The 26,897-nt window shown below is 42.9% G+C and overlaps 1 protein-coding gene across 3 annotated transcripts in view; it reads right to left on the bottom strand.

The window, feature by feature from the left end:
• EPAS1 (endothelial PAS domain protein 1) overlaps window positions 1-26,897 on the bottom strand; it is a 159,668-nt gene that overhangs the window by 23,838 nt on the left and 108,933 nt on the right. For all 3 annotated transcript variants that reach the window (XM_065401544.1, XM_065401545.1, XM_065401547.1), the window contains exons 3-7: window positions 23,033-23,184; window positions 21,418-21,502; window positions 20,550-20,668; window positions 20,241-20,443; window positions 2,687-2,793 (exon numbers count right to left, since the gene is read on the bottom strand). In XM_065401544.1, the coding sequence (XP_065257616.1) occupies window positions 2,687-2,793; window positions 20,241-20,443; window positions 20,550-20,668; window positions 21,418-21,502; window positions 23,033-23,184 (666 nt within the window). The remainder of the gene's footprint in view (window positions 1-2,686; window positions 2,794-20,240; window positions 20,444-20,549; window positions 20,669-21,417; window positions 21,503-23,032; window positions 23,185-26,897) is intronic.

Raw genomic sequence — 26,897 nt, 5'->3', positions numbered from 1 at the left:
CAACTGCTTCCTCAAAACATTCTGATTAAAACTAACATTGTTCTGCACCACAGATGACTATCTCTGCTGTCAAACATTCTTATTAATGAACATCTGAGTACTTAACTTATTGGGGATGGCGAGGTCTAGAACCCCTGCTGTTAGGGCTAATGTAACCCCCCCCCCCCTTTCTGGTTATGCAGTTGCCTGCTGAGCCTGATTATTATCGTCTTTAAAAAAGTTAAAATCACTCTGAAAGGGATGTGGAAAAAGATGATTGTGGTCTATCACTGGATGCCCCAACAACATGACTGAGCCTTTCACTGCAAATGCATTTGGTAGACACATGCAGGGCCTTCATTATATTGCTATGAAATGCCAACTCCAATACACAGACAGTCACAAAAAATTCTATATTTATAGATTAGTGTTAACGGTCACCTTTAACCGAGAAAAATAGAGTTAGAAATTTAAAGTAAGTGCAAAGAGCTAGAAAAGAAATGATGTAGTTAATTTCATCTACCAACAGCTTGTTTTGTATTTCAAAGACAGCAATTATGACCTCCAAAAGACAGCTCAGAGTTTTATATACTAATTTGATTATAACTGTATATATTTGTGGTCATTTGGAGGGGAGGGATAGCTCAGTGGTTTGAGCATTGGCCTGCTAAACCCAGGGTTGTGAGTTCAATCCTTGAAGGGGCCACTTGGGGATCTGGGGCAAAATCAGTACTTAGTCCTGCTAGTGAAGGCAGGGGGGCTGGACTCAATGATCTTTCAAGGTCCCTTCCATTTCTAGGAGATGGGATATCTCCATTAATTATTATTTTCCTTGTGGAAACCATAAACTATGGTTGAATTTAGTATTCCAAAATTCATTCATGTGGTTAAATTATACACATGACACTCTTCAAATAGCTCATTATGTCATTTTTAATTTGTATATGGAGCCATCAGCTGCAGCATGTTGGATAGTCTCAGTAAAGTTCCCAAGAGCCTGTGAACTGCTGTTAGAAAGCTATAGAACTGGATCGACACTGTGTGAAAATGACTATGACGTAAAAAACACTTACGCAGAGCACACAGGAGATGACACAACGGAACAGAAAAATGGTCCAGCTAGTTCGGCATCCTGTTTGCAAGAGAGGCCATATACAGGAGACACCTGAGCAATTATATCATCTTGGTAGGGTTTTTTCCTGGCCCTCAGCTGGTGCAAACTGTTATATCCTGGAGCATGAGAATTTGGCACCTTTGTATTTCTCTAACCTAGCTAATGTAATGGCATTATTATTTGCATTATAGCAGCAACTAGAAGCCGCAGTCAGGATTCAGGCCTCATTGTATTAAGCACTGCACAAGAAGATCTTACTGTCTAATTTAAGGAAAAAAGTAACAAAAAATAAGGCAGGAGCAAGGGAAGGAAGATGAAGGAAACGGTACTGAGAACACGCAGATAATTTTATTTTTTAATCTTACTAAGCGATGTTTCTCAATAGTATCTTCCATCAGCATAGCCACAGGTTAATTTTATGTCATATAAAATTGTTTTTCCCCCCCTTGTTTTTGCTTGTTTCATTGAAAGCTCCCTTGTTACGATATTATAGGATAAGACAAACAAGAGTGGTAGTCTGCATCTTTTATTTTATATATCTCTAGCATATCTCCTTTCATGTGTGTTTCTCTACTAAATAATCTTTGGTATTTTAAAAATTCTCCTCCTATGGAACTCCCTTACCCCCAATCAATGCTTCATCATATTCTATGACCTCTCATGATCATTTCAAAATGATCATATCAGGAATGAAATGAGATGGTCATAAGCATACACAACATTCACTGTGAAGCATTGATTTATACAATGGCATTATACTTTGTTTCCATATAATTCTTCATCCTTCTGACCACCATTGTCTTTTGAGCAGATGCCAACATTTAGATGACCATGTCAGGTAATATGGAACCCAACTAAGTATAAAAACAGTTAAAAAAACCCTTCCTCCCAATATATATTACCTTGTATACTGAATGTCATCTTCCGTCTATCTCATTTTATTAGGTCCTGTTGGAGTTTCCCCACAATCTTCCCTACTCCGAATTAACCTAAATATTTCTGTGTTTTTTCCAAGCTATTTGTTTTGGGTGGGGAAAAGAAGTAAAGTGATGGGGACAGGAGGAAAGAGAGAAAGACACTGAACAAGATAACTTAATAGAGCTTTTTCTATTTATTATATTGGACACCTGTGTCTAATACTGATCACTGTGGTATGCCACTATTTACTTCTTGCCATGCTTGAAATTGACCATTTATTCTTATTTATTCCTTCCCAATATTTATTGCTTGCTCTTATCCAGTTTTTCAGCCTCTCAACTGAATCTGGTATCATGAGTTAACTTAGAAAAAAAGGGTGTGTCCTAGAATCAACATCCTGCAAATGGAACTAGTTTTGTTTCTAATTTAGAGTGAAATTCATCTAAAGGGCCAGCCATGGGGCTTCAACGGGACATAGCAAAAGGCCAATGCATCACTTAAGTCTCACTTTGAAGCACTAGTGCAATCCCTTTGCATTTCTCTCTCACAGAATACATGCAAGATATACACAAGAACTCAACAACACACCAATGTGCCTTTATGTTTGCAGCTTGTTAGTCAGGTACATGCATACCGTGTTTTATGTACAATGAAGGACATATCAACATGACTTACAGTTCTGATGGCTTTTAGTCATATTTTCTGAGTCCATGGCATGATAGAATTCATATGCAGAACGGCCCAGTAGCTCTTCTGGGTGGTACCCAATCAATTCAGTAATTCTTGACCAAGAAAAAAAAGGTTTCATTAGATCTCTCCTACTCCACAATGTCTATATGTATTTTAAGTGCTGCCATGAATTTAAGTCCTTATAGCAATAGAGCTGAAACATGATGTCAATTTCTTTTTGGAACATATTAGGAAATACAGTATTCTTAATGATCTGCTGTTACCATACTTAGGGTATATCTACCCTGCCATAAAAGACCCACAGCACAGTCACAGCTGGCCCAGATCAGCTGACTTGGGCTCATACGGCTCGGGCTATAAAACTGCAGCATAGATGTTCAGGCTCAGGCTTGGCCTTGGAGATCCTTCCCCCTTATCAGGTCTCACAGCCTTGGCTCCAGCCTGAGCCGGAATGTCTACACTGCTACCTTTAGCCCTGCAGCCTGAGCTCCGTGAGCCTGAGTCAGCTGACGTAGGCTCTGAGATGCGGTGCCATGTTTTAATCACAGTGTAAACATACCCTTTGAAGACTTTTATCATTCATTTCTATAGTTGATTATTATGGCAGCCATTAAAACACTATTTCTCCCCAATAGTTCCATAACAGTTGGAAAACTCACTACAGGCAAATCATTGCTTACAAGTGGTCTCATTGTCTATTACTCCAGATGGGCCTGATCCTCCACTCCTCCTCACCAGGAGCAGTGTGTGCAAAGAATAGAAGGTCCTGCCCTCTGGCTATCTACTCTGCTTATATCATTCTTATGGTTTTGACTTTAAAAACTGAACTGTAGCAAGGGATTAGCTCATTGCTTTTGGTATTTCATTTATCAAAGCAAAATACACAGTAAACTAATGCCAGGAGAGATAGCAAGATTTTAAAGAAATCAGCTGCTCTGCTTATTCAGTAATGTTTCTCAACGAAAAATCCATGAGGATTTTTGGACTGTGTTACTTGGATCAGGAATCCACAAACTACCCAGGGTTTACACAGATAGAATTGTGAAAGTCTGATCTCAAAAATCAGAAGTTTCTTAAAGGACCTAAGTAAGTATTTAGGAAGGATTTAGCTCGGGATATCAGAGAAATAAAAAAAGTCTTCAAAAGGAGTAGACATACCAAAATAAATATTTACAGGCTGGGGGGGTTAATTTTAAATAAGTGTTTCCTAAATTCAATTTGGAGTGCATGTAACTGTCACATGAAAAATATTCAGGAATTCATCCATTAAAAACAGGAAACAAAGTAGACCTCAGTTAATGAGAAAACACCTATATACATCCAACAGCAAAGTCACATCTACTGCAGAGATTCTAAGGAGCCATTATAATTTATTGTTTCATCCATAATACTCCTGGGTGACTTCTTCTATTCTTTAAACAAACTGCAGTAAAAACTTGGAAATTAACAGTCCACAACAAAAAAACAATTGACTAACTCCTAGGTTGTCATAAACATTACAAAGCCAGGAAATTCAGACTTCAATGAATACTCAGTCTCCTCTCTCTTCCCGCACGTAATTGCCATTAACATTAATAGTTACACAGGCCTACAAACAGCACAACAGAGAGCAGAATCAAACTCTCAGTTTTGTATACATGTGCTTAGGAGGAGTTGCTGTTGGTCTGAGTGTTTTTCCAATGCTCTAGGGAAAAGTATGGCCCAAGTCATAAACATCCATAAAATAGGTACACATAAATACTGCAAGAGCCAAGTTAATGTGCAAGGCAGCCACCTGCAAGGCCTCCCCCAAGCTAGGACCACAAATAAACTATGTGCATTAGTACTGGTTTGATAACTGACACTGCTGAGTCAGATGGTTTACACACATAAACATATGGCCCACATCCCTTGTGACCCCTTTATCTTGTCCCAGAAAAATCCATGTGCCAGATTCTGATTTCAGTTGGGATGACTCTAGATTTACATTGGTGTAAATAGGATCAGGTCTGGCTCCTTTGTGGGGAGCCTACAGAGCTGTTTGTCCACAGATCTGGGGGATCCATGATTGGGGTGGATAACTTGTGCCCTGCACCCCCCTTGCTAATCATGGATATCCTGGTGAGTGCATATGGAAAGTGCTCTGCCAGAATTTGGCCCTGTAATTGCCACCCCATACACAGGATAAGCAATTCATCCTGTTCTATGAATACACAAGTAGCCACCAATGCATTGATTCTGCTTGTTGTAAATCACATTTCTTCAAATATGTCAGAGTGGTGTGGGTTTGAAAAACATTGTTTTCTATTAATTTGCTTAGTCAGTGAACAAATACAGCATTCCAACCCCAACATTAAAAAATCATGAGTTAGGTCCCCCCAAAATTATGAGAGAGGCTTAAGAATAAGATGATTTTAAAATAATACATTTGGGGTTCTTTTAGTTTGCCTTCTGGTTTCTGAGCCTTCACGTTGTACTTGGGTCGTGTTTTCAAGCTTTCCTCTGCAACTAGGGGCTGGTCCACACTAACCCCCCACTTCGAACTAAGATACGCAACTTCAGCTACGTGAATAACGTAGCTGAAGTCGAAGTATCTTAGTTTGAACTTACCGCGGGTCCACACGCGGCAAGCAGGCTCCCCCGTCGACTCCGCGTACTCCTCTCGCGGAGCAGGAGTACCGGCATCGACGGCGAGCACTTCTGGGATCGATCCGGGATCGATTTATCGCGTCTAAACAAGACGCGATAAATCGATCCCAGAAGATCGATTGCTTACCGCCGGACCCGGAGGCAAGTATAGACGTACCCTAGGAGGACTAGAAGTTTCCTTTTTAATTAAAGCTGAAATTCTCACAGGACTCAGGGCTTTAAATAGAATTCCAAATATCATGAGACTCACAAAATGTAACTATTAATGCTGCAAATAGGTTATATAAATAAAAACAATAATCCAAGTCTGCTCTGTCTTCAATGGAGATGCGTTGGCATAACTGGCCACAGAATTTGGCCATGTGCACTAATTTGAACGTGTAATCCTTAAAAATTTTGAATCACTGGTACAGAATCAGTAAACAGCCTAGGTGGGATTGCAACCCCATCACCTGGGGCAAGTTTTTAAAATTCAGAGAGTTTGGGATTTAACCCTAGTCTTCAAAAATGGATTTAGAGACAGGAGGGGAAAGAAATAAAGTTTATCAGTAAAGCAAGGGACAGACACCGATCTCAATTATGCCAGTGTAAATAAAAAATTCCTCCATCATCTTGAATTGAGTTACAACAGAGAAATTGACATGAGAGTCCCTGGTGCTGTAGTAATGCATAATTTTATCTGCAATTCAAACATGGCATTTTTAGCTAGCTGCATGCTCGTTCTGTGGATTTTAATCCCCTAACTCCTCTTTCAATCTGTTTCAAGCTAACTTCTTCATTACAAAAATACCCTTCTTGTAGTTTCATGTTACAGCACTACCTCTTGTAAGTATGAGCCTCCAGTGAGGATGTCAAATAGAATTAGATCAAATGTAATCTTTGGATTAACTGTTGTGTCTCTGGCAACGGGTGTGTCAATGTCCTTTTGCTGAGATCAGCTAAAATGTACAAACGATATATTAAAAAAAACTCTCAAGGCTGAGTATCAGAGAACTGCACCCATGTTGTGAAAGAACAATATTGAACAGAAAAAAATTCTAAACATCCTAAATCACAGTGAAATATTACTCAAGTATTAAAGTTTTAAAATAGCTACTTTTTAAAATTGGCTAAATCAACTGTACTCCCTTGTTAACTAATCTGTTAACAGTTCTAGGCTTCATTGCATTTCTCTTTAAACCCTGTCCAATACAGTGTGACTATACTTAATTAACAAAATTTGAAGCAAGAGATTTTTCGTTTTTCTCTCCCCTATCAGAAAACTAAAATATGTTAAAAGAGCTTCACAGATATCTTTTTTTTAAAGTACCATAGTATGCACTACAGAAATTCTGTATCTTCTAGTTGTTACAGGAGTAACCTTTACTTAAAGTTGCAGAACCATTTCATGCATTTTGGGGGCAGGCAGGGGTTGGCGCTGATAATTTTCAAAATCTTAAAATGCATAGGCTACAGCCTTTGCAGAATGAAAAATAGATTAGCCAATTCCATGCCACATTATGCACCAGATGTGATGCCAAATGTGCCACCAGTGCTGCATCACACACAGCCCATAACTCCATTTTAAGTTACTGGGCATTTTGTGAAAGAACATGGTGTGCAGCAAATAGGTTGAATATATGTGTCAAAAACTCTATTGGGGAGCTGCTTTAGTTTAGTTTTTGAGACAAATCCTCCAGTTACTCTGAATAGCTTCCACAGGAATCTCCTTATTGTACAGAATCTCAGACGAACATACAGAGCACAGAGCAAATTGTACAGTAGCAAGCAGTTAGCTTGAACCAACCAAACATAAAGGAGGAAAGCATTTTTCTGGAAGTGTGATGTGGGAAGGAGGGGGAGAAAAGAAAAATAAAAGGAGAAGATCTGTATGTATGCTCCATGGGACTAATCAATCATTACACAAGAACCAAGAAATCCTATCACTTTGGGTTTGAACACTAGGCAGAAAATTGTTTCTCGTTCAAGCTGTGGAATGACTAAATAGCACATTTTATTTTAGTGTACTTTCATCTTTGAGATGAAAAGCAGAGTGAAGCAAGGATGTGTTCTTTCCCCTACACACTTTGGTATCTTCTTCTCAGTACTCTTGAACTGTGCATTTAAGGACATGAAAGATGGAGCGTATCTCCACACAAAATCAGATGGGAAACTCTTCAACCCTGTCCCGACTTAAGTCAAAGGCCAAAGTCAAAAAGGTGCTAATCAGGGAACTTCTATTCACTGATGATGCTGCCCTCGTAGCCCCCGATGAAGATCTGCTACAAGAACTCATGGATCACCTTTCAAGTGCCTGTCAGGCATTTGCTCTTACCATCAGCATTAAGAAACGGTTGTATTAGGACAGGGGGTTCCACAAGATCCTTCAATCACCTTAAATGCAAACCAGCTAGAAGCAGTCCAAAAGTTCAGCTATTTAGGTTCTACAGTAACCACCAACCTCTCACTGGATGAAGAACTAAATGTTCGCATTGGAAAGGCTGCCACCACCTTTAGCAGACTAACTAAAAGAGCATGGAACAACTCAAAGTTTACCATCAAGACCAAAATGCTAGTGTACCAAGCTTGGGTCCTCAGCCCCCTCATGTATGGCAGGGAAACTTGGACAACTTATACTCATCAGGAGAAAAGTTTAAACAGTTTCCACCTACGCTGTTTACACCACACACTCAACATCAAATGGCAAGATAAAGTCACCAATGCAGAAGTTCTTCAAAGGGCAAATTTACCAACTGTGACAGCCCTGCTCAACCAAAGATGACTGTGCTGGCTGGGCCATCTGAGTAGGTTGGAAGACGGATGTATACCCAAGGACATGCTATACGGCAGGGGTCGGCAACCTTTCAGAAGTGGTGTGCCGAGTCTTCATTTATTCACTCTAATTTAAGGTTTTGCGTGCCCGTAATACATTTTAACGTTTTTAGAAGGTCTCTTTCTATAAGTCTATAATATATAACTAAACTATTGTTGTATGTAAAGTAAATAAGGTTTTTAAAATGTTTAAGAAGCTTCTTTTAAAATTAAATTAAAATGCAGAGCCCCCTGGACTGGTGGCCAGGACCTGGGCAGTGTGAGTGCCACTGAAAATCAGCTTGCATGCCGCCTTTGGCATGCATGCCAGAGGTTGCCTACCCCTGCTATATAGGGAACTATCAGAGAGAACAAGAACAACAGGATGTCCCAAGCTTCGCTATAAAGACACATGCAAGCGAGATATGAAGGAATGTGGAATTGATCCTGACCGATGGGAAATCTTGGCAAGTGATCGTAACAAGTGGCTCCATCGTCTCCATCAGGGTATCAAAATCCATGACAGGAGCTGGTTCCTACAGCTTGAAGAGAAAAGAGCCCATAGGAAGCAAGCTTCTCCCAACCAGGGTGAATAAAAATCAATGATTTTTAAAAAAAATTGGAGTTTTTTTTATTTAAATCGGATTTTTTTGATAAAATGTTTTTTGAAAAAAAGAAACCTATCTAAAGATAATGTATCTTAATTAAAACTATAGCTCAAAGATATCTCATCATGGAATAGGGATTATAAATTCTAATTCTATAATATGAGACAATATATTCATGTAACGTTTAAAAAAAGTTTTGTAAATGAGTTCCAATAGTTCATGGATTAGGAACCCAATCTTATGGGGCTCCAGGGGCTTCTGTATAGATTATTTAGGTTAATCTTTCTATCTACCCAATGGGACTCAGTGCTGAGTCTAGAAGATACCATCAGAGATGTTTAGTTTTGCAGTTCTCAAACTGTGGATTTGTGTCTCCACAGATAACAGGCTTGTTAACAGCAAAAATGTTTTAAAATAAATAAATAATAATATATAGAGGTGAGAAATAACAGATCTCAATCCTATTGTCCCTCTGCAAATTTGTGTACACAAAGTCAATCCCATACCTCTCTCTAAAAGTGCAAAGTTTCAAAAAGTCCAATGAATAGAAGATTGTTGGGGGCAGAATAGATCTGGAGAAGGAGAAGAAGTCTGGAGATAAATGTGAGAAGGGAGGGACAGGCAGTAGAAACAAAAGTGAAACTGTTTGAACAGCATATTCCAGAAGTCTTGAGGTCTTTCTGAGTGTAGCCTTCATTGATTTGAGATCTACCATACCATTCTCTCACTAGAACGGAAAACCTATAATGGCAGCAGGCCATAAAGGATACCCAGCTTGGGAATATTTTAATGAAGTTCCTCTATCTGTGGGTAAGGCAGGCATGCGTGCAAAATGCAAACAGTGCAACAAAAAAATGCAAGGCCTGGTTGCCCGAATGAAACAACATCATGAGACGTGTTCCTTCTCAGGAGGAAGCTGTGTTGAAGATTGTGAAAGGAACATGTCTGAACATGCAGGATCTTCAGGTAAACTTTTTTATTTCATACCTCTTTCTTAAGGACTGCCTGTCTTCCTTCTGGACTATTCTTGAATTCTCAAGTTTGAGCAAAAAATATAGTTGTTACTCTATGGTACTATCATTTTAGGTGCAGTTGTGATAAAAAATAAATAGCTGAAATAGGCAGATCTTCCTTTTACAATTTCACCTTTAAAGTAATACTGAGTGTCAGTGAATGCAATGAGTAATACTAAATGAGCAGTACAGGTCTGTCGCATCTTATGCGCATTTAACATGCGCGATTTCAGCTTTACGTGGTCGGCAACAAACAAACAAACAAAGAGAAAAATAACAATTTTAATACTGTACCTGTAGTGCGGGCGATTCCGCCCGCCATTCAACTCAATGTAATTTTGACTATACGCGGTTTTCGCTTTACGCGCTAACCGCAGATCGGAACCCCCGCGTAAGATGAGACTCGCCTGTATGGTAATAATAATTAAATAACTGCATTGACTTATTTTGTTTAGGAGAATCCATCCTCAACATACAGGATTCTGAAGACTATCCACCTTCAAGATCACCATCATTTTCTATAGTTTCAGAATTATCTGCCAACGATAGTGTTTTAGTCACATCATGTATGTCACATACCCACAGTAGATCACCTGTAGCAAAAAGAAATCTCCATTATCCAGAAACAACCATAGATAAGGTTGTGATAAGATCCAGCAGATTACAAAAAGAGGTAATTGATGAAAAAATTGCCCGGTTTGTTTATGCAATAAACTCTCCTTTCTGTATGATTGAGAACCCACACTTCATTAACATGGTTCAGTCATTAAGACCAGGATACAGTCCACCCAACAGAGCAGATGTTGCAGGCAAATTGCTGGATAAAGTGTATGAAAGAGAAATTTAGCAGTGTGCAAAAGGTCTAGAGGGTAAAATTATTAACCTGAGTCTTGATGGGTGGAGCAATGTCCACAATGATCCTGTTGTATGTGCTTGTGTGACAACAGAAGAAGGGAATGTCTTCCTTACAGAAACAATTGATATACCAGGAAATGCACATACAGCAGAATACTTACAAGAAGTAGCAGTAAAAGCTATAACAAACTGTGAAAAGAAATTCAAATGTCTTCTACGGTAGCTTGGTCAGAGACAATGCTGCAAATGTATCCAAGATGAGAAGAAATTATTTAGAAGAAAGTGAAGAGAGTTCCAAGCTAATAACATATGATTGCAGTGCTCATTTGATGCACCTCCTAGCCAAAGACTTCAGTGTTCCAGAAATAAAGGCTAATGTTGTTGAAATTACAAAATACTTCCATAAGAACCATTTTGCAGTAGCTGCTCTGAAAAAAGTGGGAGGAACCAAGCTAACTCCCAACAAGACATGCGATGGAACTCAGTAGTGGACTGTTTTGAGCACTGTATCAAGAACTGACCTAATCTGATGAGAGTTTGTGAACAAAATCGTGAAAAAAATAGATGACACTGTCACAGCCAAAGTTCTCAACATTGGGCTTAAGAGATATGTTGAACACATGCTGAGTACCCTGAAGCCTATTTCTGTAGTCTTGAACAAAATGCAGGGAAATAGCTGTTCGATTGCTGATGCTGTTGAAATTTGGAAGGAACTGAGTGAGATCTTAAAAAGAGAAATATGCAATGACAGAGTTAAATTACAAGCATTAAAAAATGAATTATTTAAATCAAATCCACCCTGCTCCCAACCAAGATACATATATTTGTAATAACTGCCAAAGATCGTGCAAATCTCAGATTGAACTATTCAGTCACATGAGACATTGCAAACCATGCACCACCAACCATCAGAGGCTGCAATTCCCACCGTCTCTCGCAGATGAAAGGATGCCAACAATTAACAAAAAATTTGGACAACACTCAGGCTGATACTTGCTTTGTGTTCTTAGTTAACATTTGTATTCCAAAGGTTACATGGCTGCCAATTAGAGGAATAGTAGTAATTTTAGTTGAGAAGTTATGGGTAGTTGGAAAGTACTTTGCTATCCCTTCTACCTCTCTTTTAAAATGTAAGTATTTATGGAATTTTTCTTTTGATGGACTGCCTCTTGTGTTTTATGACCTGAATCTTTCTCTCAGTTACATGCAGAGGGCCAGTTTCTGAACTCAGTTATTCTGGTAATAACATATCTCGGAATCCAGTAAAACAACAAAGAGACATGCACTGATCCCCAAGACCGGAAATGTGCCCCAATTGCTATTTTATCAATGTAGTTTTTAGAGCTGTTCTACTCTTTCCTTTTTTAACTGTAGTAAAAACATTGTGGGATACTAGTGACACACAGCAAGGCTTTGTGGTTAAGGCACAATACTGGAAATCAGATGATCTGGGGTCTGTTCCTGGATCTGTCAGTCACAGACTGACTATGTGACCTTAGGTAAGTCGCTTCACCTCTTTGCCATTTAGTAAAATGAATGCATGGAATATTCCCTACCTCAAAGGCTGTTGTGAGGCTAAGTGAACTGTAAAGGGCTGTTTTTATTAAACTGGTCTTGCACCCCATTTTACTTCTTTACAATATATAAAGACAGACAAAGCTTTCTTGATACTTCCCGCTCACCTCCCAATTTTTACCTTAGAACAGTGCATGGAAGAAGCTACTACCTGGCATAAATAAGGATGGCAGTATACAAAGCATATCCCATCCCTACAGCCCCCCTTGTGGTGAGGTGTAATACTGCAGGTGCACCATGCCTTAATTTCCCCAATTGGGTCACCAGTAAGTTCACTTTAAAGGATCTGGGCCAAGGGAAGCCAAAACTGACTAACAATAAGTATGACCCCTTTACAAAGGAGAGTGAGCAGCTGTAACAACAGTTCATAGGGCCCTTACCTCAGGACCCTGGTCCAGAGCCCCTAAACTTGAAAGTCCACATACAAAGTCTCTGGGCCTGGTCAGGCTAGTCCCCTGGAGTCTAAAACAGCAAGCACAGCCCATTGCAGTATGTACGGCTTCTAGTCCCCTCTCTCCTGCTCAGCTTCCCTGTGACGTTACACCCCATATTCTTCATAGAAATATCATTATGATATGAATATGGCCTAAGATATATTTTATGCAAGATGTGTCTTGTAAGGTATCATTGGAAAGGTTATGATGTACTGACTGTGATTATCCAATTTGTATGCATGTATCCTTTCTGTATCTAAAGTTAGGAATGCTGACTATGTAACAATTACAACTGTGTGTGTATTTGGGAGACACCCACCAGACAACCGGCCATCACAGCCTTGATGGGCCATTAGGAAGAAACAGTAAGACTGTGAAGATCTCTCTCCTTCCTGAGAGGCATCCTGGGATGTAGCTGTGACACTACCATGTCAGGTGGTCCTGTCACCTGATACAAAATACCACCTTTGACACTGCTGGTACTTTTCCTCTGTAGGGAGATGGGGATCAAACTACGGTTTCCCACTTTAGGTAAATCCCTTTTAAGACTGGGGAGGGGGTTAATCTGGACTCTCCTCCATTGCCTACCCAAGAAGAAAGACTGCTGAAAGTACCTGGAGGGACAAAGGACCTAACCTGAGGGGAAAGGCAGGGGTGAGTCCAGACTGAGACAGGGGGTCCAGTTTGTAGGAAGAAATAACTGGAACTCTAAGCTACAGAAACTCTGCAAATTGTCTAAAACAACATTTAGGGTGAGAAATTACTTCTTGAAATCAATCTCTTTAAGATCTGAAGCTTAGTATGCACGTTTTGTTTTATTTGCTCAGTAATCTGCTTTGTTCTGTTTGCTATCCCTTATAATCACTTAAAATCTGCCTTTTATAGTTAATACATTTATAACATAACCCAGTTTGTGCAATTCATATCTGGGGGGAAGGGGGCAAGAAGCTGTGCATATCTCTCTTCACATTGAGGGAGAGAGAATTTTTTATGAGCTTGTGCTGTGCAGATCTTTCTATACAGGGAGGTGGGCACCTGAGTGCTGGGGCAAGTCTCTTAAGCTGAGTCTTCCCACAGCTGATCTTGGTGTCTGTGTCTTTCTGCAGCTGGGTGTGGCCCTGCCTGTGTGTGTGCTAGAGGAGGCTTAAGAGCCTGGCTCAGCAGGACAGGGTAAAGGGGGCCCAGGCTGTTGGAACAGGCGGGCTCAGTGCATCAGGTGGCACCTTAAAGTGGGGTAACCTGTCACAAGCCCCTTGAGATGCTTTTAATGACTTATAAGTCGTGACTAGCCTTTGAAAAACAGGTTGAATGGCTACATTATTTTTGCCCAAACTAGATCATGAACAAACATTTTTGTTTTAAGAACTATCATGCTGCATCCAGTTCAGATCCCTCAGAACAAAACATTCCACTTACAAACAATTCTGTTCATAAAGTGTGTTATTTTCAGGTGGCTTTTTCCTTCCTTGATTTGTAATTCCAAGAGACATTAAAGATACAGTGACTTCTCAAAGGTCAAGGCTAAGGGCTAAAAATACTGTGGTGAAGTCTTTCCCTCCCCCATCCCCCATGTTTCTATCAAATTGAAAATGTAATTGGTAGGGTGTGCAAATGTCACAGAAGCCCAAAATAAAATTAGACCCACAAATTCATAAATTCTAAGGTTGGGAGGAATCCTTGTGATCATCTGACATCCTGTACAACACCGGCCATACAATTTCAGGCAATGATTTCTGCATCAATTTTAAATAACTTGTCATTGAATTACAGCATATCTTTGGGGAAGAAGACCTCCAATCTTGATTTAAAGACTCCAAGTGATGGAGAATCCACCACAACCCTAGGTAAATTGCTCCAATGGTTAATTACTCTCACTAAAAATGGGCATCTTATTTCTAGTTTGAATTTGTCTACCTTCAGCTCCCAACCACTGGATCTGGCTATGACTTTGTCTGCTAGATTAAAGAGCTCTCTGCTAACAGAAATATTCTCCTTGTGTACGTACTTACAGACCACAATCAAGTGGTCAACACATTCTATGCAACAGTGTCTCAGGAATTCCTTATGGCTGCTTGTTTCTCTCAAGGATGTTTGTAAACTTCACCTAGCAGAAAGCACATCAGCAGGACCCTAAAACAAGACAACAACCAAACTCAAGAAATGCCCATCAAACTCCCCCACCTTGCTCCAGAAAAGAAAAGCTCCTAGAAGAATAATCCAAGTCTGGCAAGAAGCATGAAGGCTTGCTAGAGAGATGGGCTGTGCCAGTCTCTTTGCCTCACTGCCTGATCTGGAAGTGGCTGGGTATTTTGGAGGTGGTTAGGCTTGGGACTGGCACATGCCTCTTCTTCTAATTTCCTTTCAGACTGGATTTATTTCTCTTGTGAGAGTTACCCCTTTCCCCCGTGCAGTTTGCCCAGGCTGTTGCTTTTGATGGGTCTTGGCAGGGATTTTTGATTCTTCTTCATTTTTCTGGTGCTGCTGAGGAGTTTTCTGTTGGATGAAGTTTACCCACCACTGGACAGGAAAACTGAGCCACAAGGATTTCCTGAGGAGAAACTGATACATGCTCGGTGTGAGGTTTCTCACTTCTCCTTTTCTGTGCTGACATTTCACATGTCTAATAGTTTTATTATCACCTCGATAAAAGAGGAACACCACACACAAAATAACTATCCACTAACGTATGTGTAGCCTTGAGGCCCAGTCTTCAGAGAAACCAGTGTCTCTTATGAAGTACAGTACTCTTAAGAAAAAAATCAGCTGAGAGGAGACAGCAAATCAGTGCTTTCAGCACCTGCTATTGTGTTACTAAGGCAGTAAAGTTATAAAAACCTGCCCTGTAAAGCAACTCCTGCTATATAAGGCAGTACTGAAAGCTCCAAGTGAATTCTGTCTATATATAGCCTTGTTTTAAAGACAGTGAATCTTTGAAGGGCAAGTATCAATACCTTGAGGTCTCATTTTTAAATACTCCTAAAATAAAACCTGGGAGAGACTGGTGGATGCTATAATGTAGTGGAAAGCCTCCTGCTCCCCACAGGCCTGCCACCAAGATGAATTTGTGGCCTTGATAATCGTGAGACACGTTGCTCTTTATAGAATTATAGAATCATAGAACTGGAAGGGACCTTGAGAGGTCATCTAGTCCAGTCCCCTGAACTCATGGCAGGACTAAGTATTATCTAGACCATCCCTGACAGGAGTTTGTCTAACCTGCTCTTAAAAATCTCCAATGATGGAGATTCCACAATATCTGTAGGCAATTTATTCCAGGGCTTAACCACCCTGACAGTTAGGAAGTTTTTCCTAATGTCCAACCTAAACCTCCCTTGCTGCAATTTAAGCCCATTGCTTTTTGTCCTATCCTCAGAGGTTAAGAAGAACAGTTTTTCTCCCTCCTCCTTGTAACAACCTTTTATGTACTTGAGAACATGTCCCCTCTCAGTCTTCTCTTTTCCAGATTAAACAAACCCATTTTTTTCAATCTTTCTTCATAGGTCATGTTTTCTAGACCTTTAATCATTTTTGTTGCTCGTCTCTGGACTTTCTCCAATTTGTCCACATCTTTCCTGAAATGTGGCATCCAGAACTGGACACAATTCTCCAGTTGAGGCCTCATCAGCGCGGAATAGAGCGGAAGGATTACTTCTTGTGTCTTGCTTACAACGCTCCTGCTAATACATCCCAGAATGATGTTCGCTTTTTTTCAACAGTGTTACACTGTTGACTCATATTTGGCTTGTGGTCCACTATGACCCCCATGTTTTTAAATAATGGTCCACTATGACCCTGTAACTGAAATAACCTGAAAGAGAAGGAAAAACACAAACAGACAAACAAACTCACTCAGCCCAAGATTAGTACTTGCACCTTGTTCGTTCAGCAGGGGGATTTCCTTCTCCCCCTCTCAAACTCCCCTGTTTGCGGTCCCCTGTTCACTATGAGTCAGCGCTGTACATTTTTTCAGTAGCAACATCTTGTTTTTAAATGATACTACAACAACTTTAGGTTTTCAAATAATTTTTTTTAATGATCTGGTTATTATATTGGAGTGATCTCACTACAACATCTCATGAGCCAAATTTTCAAAGGTGCTACATAAGTTGTCCTCAAGGAATTTCCCTGTGGGAACTCAGCTTTTGAATGTGCATGAGTGTGGGGATGTGTGCACACAATGAAGATCATATGGAAACTTTGAAGACAATTTAGAACTCTCTTTTGACAATCAGGCCCTTTCTGTTAATTCTAAGAGTTCCCCACACATCCACCACTGGATACTTGCAAGCGCAGGGTGCTCATCTACCTGTGTGCTTCACATTCAGTCTGCTCTTCACTGCTGGGAGGCAGGATATCACTAGTCCCAGCCCTTGCATTCATTCTCTGAGAATTCCAACATCTTTTTAAAAAACAAAAGAAAGTAAGGTAGCTACCTCCTATTACACTACTGCTTTCTCCCTGTGCAAGCAGAGTAGACTCATGTTGCAATCTTCAGAATATATTTCTAATAATGATATGTTTGCTACTAAGTCTGACGGAGGCAATGATCTCAGTCACAAGTTGCCTTTATCCAGTCATATGGTACATTTCTAATCTTTCTTACATTCATAGCTGCCAAAATTATTAACTTCTGTGGCTGCTTCACAACATTATGTAAAATACTAAAACTCTTACTTGCAACCATTTAAAAGTCTTCAAAGCACCAAAGAAATTAACTAACCCCAATCCTGCACACACTTCTGCATGTGCTTAACATTAAGCATGTGTAAAGTCCCAATGACAACCATGCTGATTTCAATGACACTGCTCCTGTGTTGCATGTGTATGTGTAAGTGTTTGCAAGACTGGGGCCAACACAGTCAACTAGAACATAATACCATCAGTAAAACCCTGAAATGTAAAGTATAACCTGGTATCAGAGTTGGTAGAGGGCAGAAATATTGACCCAAAAGTTGAAAGTTTGAAACAAGACTTTTGGTCCTGGGTCATTAAGTCAGAATCACCAGAAAAGTGCATGATCTTGCAAAATTAAAAGGGGAGGAATAAACATCAAAGATTAATTGCCTTTCACTTGGCAAAAGAAATGCATCTCTGCTTTATAGCTGTAGCAAACCTATTACAGAATTCTTACGAATTCTCCATTGGAAAATTCTATCCCTACGGGATTAGCCAGCTGGTAGCATACTGACCCAAGTGACCCAGAAAACAGCACTTAATTTGTATCCACAAAATACAGGAAAGCACGTGAGTAAGGGCTGTAGGAACAAGCCCGTATATTAACTCACTTTTTTAAAAACAACAAAAATGGATTTATGTTACCAGTAAAGCTCTTAAGACCTAAAGGGCTAATGCTATTGCTCTGAATTGTCTCATCTTCTAACAGTGAGCTTGCAATATTCTACTTGCCAAGGGAGAATATATGTTTATTTTAGATTTGAGAGTAAAAATCTCATTTCCCCCCCTTATCATCAGTCATGATGGTAAAGGGCCAGGAAGCAGATTTTGGCCCAATTCAGAGGTGAGCAAAAGTGAGCCAAGTAGGGTTGCCGAGCATCCAGTTAAAAGTCCGGTCAGTGGCGCAGTAGGGGCTAAGGAAGCAGCCGGCATGTCCCTGCGGCCCCTAGGCACAGGGGTGGCCAGGGGGCCTCCACGTGCTGCCCCAGCCCTGAGCGCCAGCTCTGCAGCTCCCACTGGCCGGGAACCATGGCCAATGGGAGCTGCGGGGGTGGCACCTGCAGCCAGAGGCAGCGCGCAGAGCGGCCTGGGCGTGCCTCCACCTAGGGGCTGCAGGGACATGCCTGCCGCTTCCGGGAGCTGCCTGAGGTAAGCACTGCTCGGCGCCCGCGCACTGAACTCCCTCCCCTGCCCCAGCTCCAGCTCAGAGCCCCCTCCCACACTCCGAACCCCTCATCCCCAGCCCCACCCCAGAGCCCACATTCCCAGCCAGAGCCCTCACCCCCTCCCACACCCCAACCCCCCAGCCTCAGCCCGGTGAAAATGAGTGAGTGAGGTTGGGGGAGAGAGAGTGACGGAGGATGGAGTGAGCAGGGATGGGGCCTCAGAGAAGTGGTGGGGTAGGGGCAGGGGGCAGGGCGAGGGTGTTCAGTTTTCTGTCATCAGAAAGTTGGCAACCCTAGAGCCAAGAGGGCACTTATGTTGGTGTACAGTACACCTCCTTCCAATCCTTCCTGGTCATGCATGTTACACCAATTTAGATTCACTCTAGACTAGTGGTCACCAACCGGTCGATTGCGATCAACTGGTCAATCCTAGAGGATCTCCCAGTCGATTGCAATCTCTGGTGGTGTAGCGTGGGTGCCGCTAAGGCAGGCTCCCTCCCTACCCCGGCCTCATGCTGCTCCCGGAAGCGGCCAGCGCAGCCCCGCAGGGCAGGGGGGGTGTCCTCATGCTGCTCCCGGAAGGGGCCAGCTGCTGGTCCTGCAGCTCCTATTGGCAGGGAACAGGAAGCTGTGGCCAATGGGAGCTGCAGGGGCGGTGCTTGCAGAGGGGGGCAGCACGCAGAGCCACATGCCCCTCCCTCCCAGGGGTGCAGGGGCGTGCTGGCCCCTTCCAGGAGCGGCATGGGGCCAGGGTAGGCAGGGAACCTGCCTTAGTGGCAGCCACGCTGCGCTGCCAACTGGGAGCCGCCGGAGGTAAGTGCTGTCCGGCGAGAGGCCGCACCCTATACCCCCTCCTTCACCCCGAACCCCTTCCTGTATCCCAACCCCCAGTCCTGACCCCCTCCCAGAGCCAGCACCCTGTACCCCCTTCCTGCACCCCAAACCCCTGCCCTGACCCCCATCCCAGAGCTTGCACCCCTCACCCCCTCCTGCACCCCAACCCCCTGCCCCAGGCTCAGCCCAGAGCCCACTCCCACACTGCGAACCCCTCGGCCCCAGCCCAAAGCCCATAACCCTCCTGAACCCCAACCCCCTACCCCAGCCTGATGAAAGTGAGTGAAGGTGGGGGGATGGAGTGACGGGGAGGGGGATGGAGTGAGTGGGGTGGGGCTTTGGGGAAGGGGCGGGGCCTTGGGGAAGGGGTGGGGTAGATCCTGGGTTGCCCTTAAATTCAAAAAGTGATCTTGTACATAAAAAGGTTGGAGACCACTGCTCTAGACTCACCTCTATAATCCCTCACGCATTTACCAACATGGATTTTACAATCTTCCCCTTGTGCATCATGTCCTAATTTGACCCTCTGTGCCTGAATTGGTAAATTTTAATTACAGTTTTCCAAGGTTGTGTGGAGATTACAGTTGGAATGGGTAGGAAAGAAAGGGATGGTCTCCCCACTCTATGAGACCTTATAGAAACTCGTCTCCTAGTGTTCAGGGTGGGTTGGAGAAATATGGTACAGGAAACTAGCCACCCACTGAAGGAATCATCCCTGCTTAACCAGTTGATTTCAAATTAGAAATCCAAATGGATACTGACATTGCTCAGAACTGTTCCTCTCCAGGACTGCAGGAACAGCCAATGGAAGAATTTCCCTCTTGTTCGTGTGAAATCATTTAACTTGTTCAAATACAAAGAACGCTGCGAAGGAAGAGTGTTGTTTCCTATTAATTGGTTGTTTTGTTAATAAAGATAAATCAGAAACCTCCTAGGCAAGGAACAGTCAGTAGACTCTTTACCTGTCATCACAGTAGGTAAATTTCATGTCCATGCTATGGCGACTCAAGAAAGTCTTGCTGTCCAGTGGGATATCCATGTTTGATGGGTGCTGAATGGGTTCACACATTATTATAAGGCAGGTGAGGAGAGGCTCCTTATACCCACACAGGGTGTGAGGAGGGCAAGTGTTATACACCTTAACTTGTCCAGTGCAGTGCAAGACCTGAAACAAATAATGTTTTTATAACAGGGCATTAGTTTAAAAGGTACTTTCTGAAAAGACAGTCCGACTTTCATCAACAAAACTTGTTATGGCTAAAATGTGGTACCTTCCACGTGGCAGATTTGAGGTTTACAGTTCTGCCTCTGTTGGTAACAGTGCATTTCATTCTCATGAAGAAGTCACGCTCTGTGGATATCTCTTTGCTTTTCTTTCCAAAGCCTGGACCTAAGGTGAGGAAAAAAGGCAATTTCTTGACTAATAAGCTTTTTGCGGGGGCTGGGGGATGTTTGTGTTGCTTTTTAAAATTCTCTCTCTTATTTTTAAGCATAAAGGATTTGTAGATAACAACAGATGGTTTGGTTCTCAAATTGTTACCTTCCACATCAAGACCTGTGCCCTGCGCACTCTTGGTTTAAGTAATATTTAGCATGAGTGTGAAAAATAAATCCCCTCCTAGGATAAAATATTAGATCTCTCCGCCCTTTCCGTCCCATTTGAACCCCATGCTAAGTCCCCAAGCGTGCAAACTACTTCATGTGAGCAGACTCCTGTACCCAGCAGAGCCTCACAGAATCAAGCAGGGCTCTGTACAAGGGCAATGGTCCACCCATGCAGAGCAGTTTGCACAGGTTTGGGGTGTAAAGACTTAAATGGTACGGGAGCCCTGTTCATTTTTAACTCGTATTTCAGCCTGTGGTACATAATCTTTGCAAACTATTGCAAGTGAAGACATTGCATCTGTTTTAGGTTAGAAACAAGAAAGCACCAGAACACACAGTTCTTAGTGCTGTTATATTTAATCACAAAGTTTTAAAAACAGTGGAAAAGATGTTGATGCCAAATACTACTCCAGGCGTTAACATTCCCATTTGCCCATGGTCACTATCTAACTTCTGCTATCTGTTAGTTGCTTTATTGGGGTGTTTAAAAGGCAAAGAAGAAAAATACATCAAAGATTTTAACTTTTTTCTTACCAGTTTTCAAACTCAGATTCTCTCGAATTTCCTCATGGTCACATGGGTGGGTAAAGTCAAATATGCTATGTCCAGTTAATTCCACCTGTTCAGAAAACAATACATATATTTAGCCAAAAGTGAGGAGAATAAATAAAATTTAATAATACAGAAGACTATTTTGGAACACTGATTCATTCAGTGCAATCAGAGAAAAGGCAAAAGCAATACATCATGCCTGATCTTTTCTTAATGATAATTTCAGTTCCTCCCATTCTTTTACCTGTTTCCCTAAGGTTTGATTTCTCTGGGGCATTTTTGAGGATATTTTGGGTAACAACAAAATAATTCTTAAGCTTAGAACTATAAGCTAGATGTCCTCAATAAACTAATCAGTCAGTAAAACTAAGTCTATTTACACCAACTGAAGATCTGGCCCTAAAATATTAAAAACAGAAATGATATTGGAGACACAACGTGACAAATTCAACCCCGGTGTGTGCAACTGTCATGGTGTGCATATCAGCAATAATTTTAGCCCACTCTTATTTATCAGCTATTATTTAGATTCTATACCTTGTAGATTCATTTGTGCATTTTGATTTAACCCTTAAACTGATTGGTAACTCACTTCACCAATGCGAAGGGCCTGATCTGAAGTCAATGAAAAGACTTCATTGACTTCAATAGCCTTTGGATCTAACTGACAAGTAATCAGACTGTATGTGGGAGAAGGGCAACATGGCACCACAGCTCTCCCACACATGCTGCAGTCACTGCTCCAGGCTCTGGACTGGAATGGCAGCTGCAGCTCCTGAATGCCATGTGCAAAGTACGTAGGGAGCACTGGATTAGAGCAAGATAGATCCTGTGGCCCTTAGCTCTGTTTGTCCCTGACCCATCTTCTCACAGTCTTTGTAGGGCCACTCCCCTACCTTGGGGTACATGTGGTGCTGAGCAACCCCTGCACAGCCACTCCACCCCCTGCACTTATGGTAGTCAATGGCCCCCCCATGCCACAGGTGACTCTTAGCACAGGCAGTGCCTCAAGCACTGGGGCACTTTGTCCCTCCTCTTCTCTCCCTGTGGCACATAACAGTTTAGTCTCCTGCGGGCTACAATGTTTTGGTCTGATTTCAGCTGTTGGGTTTTGTGCGTGAGTGCTGGGTGCTGTTGGTTGCCTGTGACATACAGGAGGTCAGAGTAGATGATCTGGTGGTCCCTTCTGGCCTTAAACTCTATAACATTAAAAAGATCCCTCCTAACCCCAAACAAACCACTCCCCTATCAAAAACATTTGTGAACATAGGCCGGTTTTGTAGCCTACAAATCTGGGGCCTAGCAGGCCAAATGGAAATGGTGTCCCAGATCTGAGAACCCTTCACTGAGAATATCCTGCACCCAGGCACCTCAGTTTTAAACTGAGAGGCTGACAGCTCAAGGTGCTGATTCAGAGTGCTGCAGTGTCACACAGGGGCTACATTTGCTCACTGTATCTTTCACTGAATGAGATCACAGCTTTATTAAACATAATTTGAATTAGTCAGAAGCACAGTGAAGACAGAGAAACTATGTCAAGGTTTCTAGGAATGATGTTACAACGGCAGCTCTTTGAAAGCAGTAGGAAACAGGTTACCTGCGTGAGACCCATGTATTTGTTGATGTTCTCTGACAAAAAGATCATGTCTCCATCTTGTGTCACCACAGCAATAAATCCCTCCAAAGCTTTCAGGTACAAGGTGTCTATCTGCTGGTCTGTCTCTAGGTCACGCTCATTGTCAGCACATACTGAAATAAAAGGAAAGTGGCCAAAAAAATCAGTTTTCAGAGCCATCATTTTTCTGCTTACTTTCTAATCACACCAAATAGCACAATGCTTTTCTGATGCCAGAATGCTGGTTATAGAAAAACCCTCTGTTTGCATTCTTGGGGAGGATGACAACTGGGTGGGCCATCTGCATTGGGTCTGAAGGGGACATGTCCATCATTAGGAAGAGAGAAGACATCTTTTGTAAAGGTGAAGAAACACTTACCTTACAGTAACTGTAGTTCTTCAAGAAGTGTTGTCCATATATATATTCCACTGTTGGTGCACATGCACCCAGTGCATTCACATTCAGATTCTTTTGGCTAGCAGTGTCCTTTGGGGGCCACACCTGTAACGTGAATGTCCTTGTGCCTCCAATTGAGGACATAAAGGGTGGGGCAACCCCAACTGCTCCTCATCTCCTTCACCAATATAGAAACCAGGTGTTGTCAGACTCTCTGTGGTAGCGGGGAAAGAGGATGTCTCACGGAATAGATATGGGCAACATATCTTGAAGAACCACAGTTACTGTAAGGTAAGTAACTATTTCTTCTTCTTCGAGTCCTTGCCTATATATATTCCACTCTTGGGACTCACAAGCAATAACCTATATCATAAGAAATGGGCACTAGGAGCCTACCTAAATAATGAACAAAGCGTGGCCCTACCAAAAATTAGCATCAAATTTTGACACTTCCACTATGGAGTAAAACTGGACAACTATGTGCACTGGACCCTAAGTACAGCTCTCTAGCATTGGAATATTTCTCAAAGCAGCAACAGAAGCTGCTTGCACTCTTGTAGAGCGAGCTGTCACTCTCACTGGCGGGTCTACGTTTCCTAACTCATGGCACAGTCGGATACGAGTAGAAATCCAGTTAGAAAATCTCTTTGTTGAAATGGCCTGACCTTTCACTCTGTACCCATAAGGTATAAACAATCTGGGGGATACCCTAAATGGCTTAGTTCTGGCTTTGTAGAAAGCGAGTACCTAAGAACTTCTAGGGCATGAGGTTTAGCCTTACCTTTGTTTGAATGTGGCTTGGGGAAAAACATAGATGGGAGTATAAAATGTTGTTTAGATAGAAATCAGAGACTACCTTGGCAAAAACCTTTGGGTGAGGTCTCAAGGATACCTGGTTTCTACGAAAAACTGTACATGGGGGCCCTTGCACTAGTGCTTGCATCTCTCCTAGCCTTATGGAGGATATTACTGCTCCCAGGCAGACTGTTTTGATGAAATAGTGATTGTGTAGCTAATGGTGCAAAGGGTGGGCCCATTAACTCTGTCAGTGCAATATTTAGATCCCAAGGAGTGGGACATTCTCTGACTGGGAGATATACCCTCATACGGTCTTTTAGAAACCAAGGCACCAGAGGGCATGAAAATGTGGAATACCTCTATATTGTTCTGGGGGAACATGCACTGACATATCCAGGTGATGACCACTTGGCTGATACAGAGACTTCAACCACCCTTGCATACAATGAAGATGAAGTCTGTCATGCTGCATTACATAGGTGGAGGAGGCCATTGTGTCCTAAAAGTCTGAGACAAGTCCTCACCAATATCTTGGGATGAACTTGTAGGTAATTGGACAGGTCTTGGAATCTCTCTTGTGGAAGATAAGCCATTTGAGATATTACCTCTAGCTCAGGGGCGGGCAAACTTTTTGGCCTGAGGGCCATATTGGGTTTCTGAAATTGTATGGAGGGCCGATTAGGGGAGACTGTGCCTCCCCAAACAGCCAGATGTGGCCCGGGCCCCACCACCTATCCGACCCCCTCTGCTTCTTGTCCCCTGACGGGCCCCCCCGGGACCCCTACCCCATCCACCCCTCCCTGTCCCCTGACCACCCACGGATCCCCTGCCCCTGACTTCCCCCCACCGCCCCATCCAATCCCTCCTCTCATTCCTGACTGCCCCCCTGGGGCCCCTGCCCCCATTCAGCCCCTGTTCCCTGCCCTCTGACCGCCCCCGGAACCCCTGCCCCTGACTGCCCTTCGATGCCCCATCCAATCCCTCCTCTCATTCCTGACTGCCCCCCTGGGACCCATGCCCCCATTCAACCCCCCTGTTCCCCGCCCGCTGACCACCCGGACTCCTATCCACACCCCCGCCCCCTGACCACCACCTCAAACTCCCCTGCCTTCTATCCAACCCCCCCTGCTCCCTGCCCCCTTACCACGCTGCCTGGAGCACAGGTGGCTGGCGGCGCTACAGCCGCGTCGCCCAGAGCACCAGGACAGGCAGCCGCGCCACCCGGCTGGAGCCAGCCACACCCCCACACAGTACAGAGCACCGCGTCAGGCCGCGGCTCTGCAGCTGCGAGACCCAGCAAGAGCTCGCAGCCCCGCTGCCCAGAGCATTGCACTGGCGGTGCAGTGAGCTGAGGCTGCGGGGGAGGGAGAACAGCAGGGGAGGGGCCAGGGGCTAGCGTCCTGGGCCAGGAGCTCAGGAGCCGGGCAGGAGGGTCCTGTGGGCCGGATATGGCCCACAGGCCGTAGTTTGCCCACCTCTGCTCTAGCTGGAGAGACAACTGTACGGTAGATTGGATGGAGAGATTTTTTTAGGTTCAAGAACCAAAACTGCCTCAGCCATGCTGGAGGTACACCATGATTATCCCTTGAATGGGAATTAGTATTGACTTTTCACCTCTCTAGGTCTAAGAGAGAACAGAGACCACTGAATGGGGTCATCTAGCTGTTGATGCAACATTTTTTTGTTAAAGAGGCTAAAGAGCGTAGCAGATGTTCTGTACAAGATAAACCTGCACTTCTTGTCCCCTGAGATAAGCTGCCACTACTGGTAGCCATTTTTGTGAATATCCTTGATTCTGTCAATAGATTAAAATGGTAGCAACCTATACTGGCAGTACAAATTGCCCACTTGAACTCTCATACCTTCTGTGGGCAGGACAAATTGCTATATGGAAATAAGCATCCTGGCGGTCATATGCTGTGTACCAGTCAAGTGGATTTAGGGTTAGAATTATCAAGGACAGAGCCACCTTCCTGACCTTGAGCTTGTGAATAAAGGTGTTCAGCTGCCTCAGGTCCAGAATAAGGCACCAGCCCTCTTTCTCTTGAGGCACTTCTTCCACTGCTTTGGGATTTAGAAATGACTGCACATCCTGATGTAGCCTGCTGTCATGAGAGGGGGCCTGAAAAGGGATGGAGAAGATGTATGGGGATTGTGGCTGAGGGTGGTCTGGAATTGGATGGAATAACCCATTTCTATGATTTTCAGGGTACAGGGCTCCATAGTGATGATGATCCAGATCATATGAAAATGAAATAAAAGATTCTCAAAAGGAGGAGATATAACAGGGATATCCAGAAGAATATGTACACTGCTCCTGACCAAGCACTTAGATCTGCTGCCTTGATGAGGTGGATGCAGATGACTTCCTTTTGTGGAATTTTTGGCACTTTCTTGGAGTTTCAAATTATCTTTATTGGGTACCTCTCCTGTGGTTGAGGCCTAAAGTGCTTCCACTTTGATGCAGGAGTATAGATTCCTAAGGACCTTAGTGTGGTACGTGAGTCCTTCAGAAAGTGTAAAGCTTCATCGTTTTCACAGTGAAAGTTTCACATCCCATAAACAAAGATCCTCAGTTGTAATTTGTACTTCTTTAAGGATCCCTGATGACTAGAGCCAAGAGGATCTCCTTCTGGCAATTGAGGTAGCCAT

The sequence above is a fragment of the Emys orbicularis genome, chromosome 3, assembly GCF_028017835.1.
Source record: "Emys orbicularis isolate rEmyOrb1 chromosome 3, rEmyOrb1.hap1, whole genome shotgun sequence".
NCBI classification, from domain to species: domain Eukaryota; kingdom Metazoa; phylum Chordata; order Testudines; family Emydidae; genus Emys; species Emys orbicularis.
Note: the sequence above shows the minus strand (reverse complement) of the source record. Positions and strands in the feature narration are given on the sequence as shown.